Source organism: Silurus aristotelis (assembly GCF_946808225.1).
Source record: "Silurus aristotelis genome assembly, chromosome: 14".
Taxonomy (NCBI): domain Eukaryota; kingdom Metazoa; phylum Chordata; class Actinopteri; order Siluriformes; family Siluridae; genus Silurus; species Silurus aristotelis.
This window is the reverse complement of record NC_139587.1, coordinates 15,026,039-15,032,098: the sequence shown is the minus strand read 5'-3', so window position 1 is coordinate 15,032,098 and position 6,060 is coordinate 15,026,039. Positions and strand designations below refer to the sequence as shown.

The window sequence follows — 6,060 nt, the reverse complement described above, 5'->3', positions numbered from 1 at the left end:
AGCAATAATACTATTGTAAACACCATCATAGAAACACATTTTGTACCTTGAGTATGATAATGAACATGACTGTATTTCCAGAAAGAAATGTATTCCAGTATATTTCCAGAAAATGTTGTTCTAGAAACAAACATAAGAAAAATAAGAAAAATGTGCCCTTGGCTGCATCAAGGTAGCAAAATGAACAGGGAAAATTTCTGTGTGTTTTGTTTGTTTTTACTGAGCATGCACACATACATTGTTCATATGTTATATCCTGGTTTTTGCTAGCACTAAATGGGGTACAAGCAGTTGCTTAGAGCCTCTGAACCACCAGGTGGCCCAAGTAGGAAGTCGCTTAGAGCTTCATCTGGAAAAACCTCTGCTTCACCTAGCTTTAACTGACCTAGTTAAAAAAGTATATAGACTGAGGAAATGTTCACACCATTTTCACATATTACAATAACTACATAGGGGATATGGGCCTTTCTTTCTCACACACACACACACACACACACACACACACACACACACGCACACACACACACACACACACACACACACACACACACACACACACACACACACAGACATACACACACACTACCTCCTGCACTGCAGGACATCTGCATGACAAAGTTGCCAGGAAACTTAAACCCATAATGTCCTTAAGAATGCAATAGTCCACTCTAGAGTGTTGTATGTGTCCACATTCCTCTCATGTAAGACTAGAAAGCTACAATTCATCTTGTACACTTAATTGTAGTATTGTATTGCAGTCTGTATTATTTTCTAATTGTTTTTTGAACAATGACAATCAAATGAAGCAGAAAAGAAAACTGGAAAGATGACTGAGAGGCTGAAAGAATATCCCTGAACTCAAATAACAACCATCATGAGCCTGGAAGAAATGTAGATATGGAGTGAATTCCAAATGCAGATTACTTTAAATGGCAACATTATGCTAATGGTTACATCTGGTGAGCACTGTCTGAACACGTGGAGTCTTTACATCTGCCTCCATATAGGCTGTGTTATACCAATGTTATTTCGCAGATGGAAACACAACCATCTTTCACCCAGGCTGTAACTCAGAAAGCGTTTTAGAAATACGTTGCCTTGGGAGGAAACTGCATTGTGTTAAGATGACATACACACATATGGCTCTAGTGGAGACTATCACTACTTTCTTGCACAGCAGGGCTTTGTTTAGCCAAAGCGATCTCATTATTTTTGCCTTGTGGAGTCTGAAATTTGTCATTTACTCGCTTATTAGCAAAAGTTCTAAGAAGTCTGGAGCGGTAGTGATCCCCCGCCAGGAAGTAGAGGATTGGGTCCAGGCAGCTGTTGGAGCTGGCCAGTGGCCGTGTGACTTTGTATGTGAAGTTGACGATGTTGAGGATCCAGCAGTCAGCCTCCAGGACACGGTAGGTATAGTAGAGTGTGCGTGTGATGTGGAAAGGGACGAAGCTAACAGCAAACACAACCAGCACTATAATGATGAGTTTAATAGACTTCCTCCTTGACTTAACTCGCTGATTGGCAAAAAGCTGTTTTGGCTGACACAGAGCCCTTGCCATTAGGCAATAACACACCATGATGATAACAAAGGGCACGCCAAAGAGCAGTATCATCACGACCGAGCTGTAGGTGACATAATTTTCAAAATCAGAAGGTTTACTTGTGTCGTGACACAATGTGTCATTATCCCGCTGTGAAATGGTGACAAATATTATGTTTGGAATCAAGCACGTGATCACAGCTGCCCACACCAGACCACAAACCATATGAGCATTGCGCGGTTTGGACAGTGTGAGCGAACGAATTGGGTGGCAGATGCCCATGTACCGGTGCACACTTATACATGTGAGGAAGAGGATGCTGCAGTACAGGTTGGCATAGAACAAGAAGCGTACGGCTTTGCACAGGCCTTCACCAAAGGGCCAGTGGCTGCGGTTGGCGTAGTAGTAGATCAGCGTGGGAAGAGACAGCACATACAGCATGTCAGACAGTGCCAAATGAAACATGTACACCGTACTAGTGTTCCAGGGACGCATCTTAGTCAGGAACATCCACATGGCAACGGAGTTGAGCAATAAGCCTAGCACACACACTATTGTGTATGATACTGGCAGCAGGATGTACTTGAAGTCTTCTTCAAAGCGGCAGCTTTCATTGCTGTCCATCAAATCAGGTGACACTGGAGGACTGGAAATGTTTATTAAGAAGGAAGGTGGTGTGTTCATCTTGTAGCTAAAAACAAAAAGACATGTAATGTTTAAATAAATAGATAGATATATTTTAATCTTTCATCTTAATATATATAATCTTAATTAAAAAAAAAAAGTATGGGATTGTTTATATTGAATATACCAGATATTTAAAGTAACACAAATCGAGTAGGTTATAATGTAACTCTTCACACTGAAAATAAATACTTAAACACTTCTTTCAGCCATGGGTCATTATTTTGTTTGTGTCCAGAGTTCTCTAGTGTTTTAGTATACCATAAACCAGTTCATGAGGTTTTGGATTATTTTATATTTGTGGCTTTTATTTGAAAGGAACAAAAAATGACTTGCACTCTATCTCAGAGCAGAAGGACTAACACTTTCACCCTCAGCACTCAGTTTCACCTTTACCAGATCACAGCTTTCCCACTGTAGAATTACTGACTTATACTGAAACAGTAAAGAAGTATCATATACCAAACACCATGCTATTCTGGAAATACAGCAAAACCTTTTTATATAATCAACAACTTTCGATTAATAAAGGAAAAGTGTAATGGAGAATAATTAACTTATATTTGATCTTCTGTGTAACATCACGTGTGTTGACTGAAGATCCTCATTCAAAGCGACATCAAGACCAAACCTTCCCTCCACATTCGCATTCACACAAAATTGGTTTTCACTCGTTCACAAAGGAAAAGCTTATTATTTCGACTTAAACATTAAAATAGTTGTGCTTTTGTTAGTATTGGCGGCTGCTATCTGAACTACACGAGACTTAATGGTAGAAATTCTTTATTCACCTCTACGTGCTCTGGAAAGTCCTGAGATTTATCTGCTGAGATACCGTTCTAAATCCAGGCGAACAGAAGTGAAATTCTCCAAACCTTTTCCCAAAGTCCGCATGAGTTCTGAATGTGTCCATTCAGCGTGTGTGTAAAAAGTGAAATAAGCGACCGTACGGGCGGGTGTGTGTGTGTGTGTGTGTGTGAGAGAGAGAGTGTGTTAAAGAGAAAGAGAATGAGTTGTGTGGCCCCGCCCACAGGAGAGTCATTGAAAAGGCGCATACGCAGCGTATTCTTTAAAATCCCTTAAAATGATTTTATTTAGTCGAAATGTAACAATCATGCGAGCATGCACAAACGCTTGCCCTTGGTGCATTTTCTTTATTGAACGCACATGTTGCAGTCATTCTCAGTACAACTTTTTTCAAAACCCACACATTCTGACAGTTCTACAATTTTCATTACATTTCAGAGTAGCTCGTTACTAAAATACTACACGGTAAAAAAGTTTGTGGACATCTAAACCATGACGCCCATATATGCTTTTTGAGCATGCCATTCCAGATTTAGTCCCCTTTGCTGTTTTAATAGCTTACCACTCTTTGGAGAATGGCTTTCCAGTAGATTTTGGATTGGGTCGGTTGGTTTTCGGCTACAAGAGCATTAGTGAGGTTGGGTATTGATGTACTGTCAGACAGGCCTGGCATGCAGTCGGTGTTTCAGTTATTCCCAAATGTGTTCAGTGGTGTTGAGGTCAGAGTTGTGTTCGGCTCACTTAAGAGCTTTCACTCCAACACTTCTCGGTGCTCAGTTTTTGCTCAGAGTCATTATCATAATGGATTAAAGGTTTTGGACCTTCAAGTTCAATTGTAATGCTTATGCAATACAAGGTATCCTATTCAAACGTGTGCTTCCAATTTTGTGCCAGCAGTTTTTGTTAAGGCCAGCATACTGGGTGGTTTTATCTGTAAGTGTTAGTGTGAATGCTTTACTCTTGTAAAATGCTTGCAAAGCTATGTTGATTGCCAAGTATCATTTGTCAGCTGATACAGCAAAAAAATCTCACCGTTCAAATGCTGATTTGTGTGACCAAAACAACTTGATCAACTGGAAGAAATTTGTGACTTCTACTGACTATAAATACAAGACCAAATTGTCCCAGAACCACCTGACTAACATGTGTAACAATCATAAAGAAATAAACATGATGGGTGAGGCACACACTAATGCGGCTAGATGAAAGGTTAAATAAAATAAAGTGTCAATGTTCACTAACAACAAAAAGCAGTGTCTGTAAAATATTGTAAAATAATAACAATCTGGCAGAGTGCATGTTTCAAATCCTGCATTTTCACACTAAATGTGAAAAAAACTGAGAGGGCAATTCAAACCTTTTTTTTTCAGTTTGCTTGGATGGTTCAAGTACCTCAAAGACCAAGGACTAAGAATTTTATCAGAATTTAATCCCACAATAACAAGGACACCAGAATTTATTCCCACAGCAGACCCACAATCATACGACAAAACCAGCTGACATGAGGTATTAAGACCTATTTTTCAGAATGTATAGGCATAAGTGCATAAGTGCAGGGAAGGGTTAATGTTTACTTAGACAGGACAATCATGAACATGGATGAGCAAACTTTGGAAGACAATCCTGGTGCTGATAAGGGGTAAAATGTTATAATTACACATCTATATCTATACAGTATCTATGAAAAAAAGTTTTATAGCAGAAGTTGCCCCGTGGAAGTAAGGAAGTAAAGGAAGTAAAAATTATTTCTGTATTGCACAGATTTGTTTAAAATATTTGGAAACATGGTTTGATATTTGGATAGGATAGTTTGATTTCTTCTTTTTACAGCAAAATAATAACTGGATAATAAGCAAAACATTTTTTTTCCCACAATTGCTAAATTGTGATGTGATGAGGAAGTGAAATAATTTAGTGTGAAAACAAACCAGAAATACTAATTACAATGTTTAGCTTTCAAAAGCTTTTAAAAAGCTTAGCTGACATGTACTTTATAAAATGTAAAGAACATCAGGGTAAGATAAGTTTTACATTTACTGCATTTGGCATCCTTATCCAGAGTGATTTACATTTATCTCATTCATATAACTGAGCAGCTATGGGTTGAAGGGCCTTCCTCAGGGGCCCAGGAGTGGCAGCTTGGTGTGGCTGAGATTTGAACTTATGACCTTCAGAGCCAAAGTCCAATGTCTAACCACTAAATTCAGGATTTAAGTGTTAAAAGCGGAAATTGGAAATTTTACAAGATCATATAGATTTAAAGCATTGCGGAAATGTAGATGGAATGTGATTCAGGAACAACATAAATCCTGGCCACCAGTCAGAATGCTTACAAATGATTTCTTTATACAAGAATTTGTGCAACTCTTTAGACAATAATACAATTTAAACCCTATTCACACCACAAATATTATTTTTATTATGTTTTTAATTATCGGATCCCTTTTGAAGTGGTGCATTTTAAATCCCCAGGTTATCATTTATGTGTATGAATAGATCTATTGAATCCTGGTACCTTAAGAGTTTTTTATAACCAAGAATGACTCAATCTATAAAGCGATTGGGATAACTTCTGTTTTTAGGGTAATTAGTCTGTCTTGCATATCATAGCTGACTGGAAGTTCTACATCATTGCTGTAAATGGCAAAGTGGGAATGTAAAAAGAATAAGTACTTGATCTTCCCCTGGCCTAGATGAAAGAGTCTTTCTCTGGGTAACAGTGTCTATTCAGTGCCAAAACAGCGTTTACTACTTTACATAGTTCTGGTCAAGAAGAATAGCATTTAGGACTAGTTTGGCCCTTTAAAGAGTTACTTGAGCTCACAAACAGCCAAACGACATGTGATCAGAAGAGTGATGGCTAAGTTAAAGTGAGAAGTTGTTCTGTCTCGCCACAAATTGTGCCATATCTGAGAGAGTGATAGCAAAAGGTACTTTTATGGTGATGAAGAAAGAGAAGCACTTACACTGTCACAAGAAACCGCACAGTTTTTCGGGCATCTGAATAACAAATACAGCAAACTAGGAC

The 6,060-nt window shown here is 38.5% G+C and overlaps 1 protein-coding gene across 2 annotated transcripts; it reads right to left on the bottom strand.

The window, feature by feature from the left end:
• Positions 1-202: 202 nt before the first annotated feature.
• LOC310736548 (P2Y purinoceptor 4) lies at positions 203-3,198 on the bottom strand. Of its 2 annotated transcripts, XR_014536574.1 has the most exons (3): positions 3,017-3,198; positions 528-2,232; positions 203-472 (listed from the first exon to the last, which is right to left on the bottom strand). XR_014536574.1 is itself a non-coding variant. In XM_083560108.1 (2 exons), exon 2 carries the CDS (start codon positions 2,223-2,225, stop codon positions 1,146-1,148), a length of 1,080 nt encoding a protein of 359 aa, XP_083416234.1. In that variant the 5' UTR covers positions 2,226-2,232; positions 3,017-3,198; the 3' UTR covers positions 203-1,145. The 2 variants fall into 2 exon arrangements, 1 of the variants encoding a protein (XP_083416234.1); XM_083560108.1 differs by having other exon boundaries at positions 203-2,232.
• Between the last annotated feature and the right edge of the window lie 2,862 nt (positions 3,199-6,060).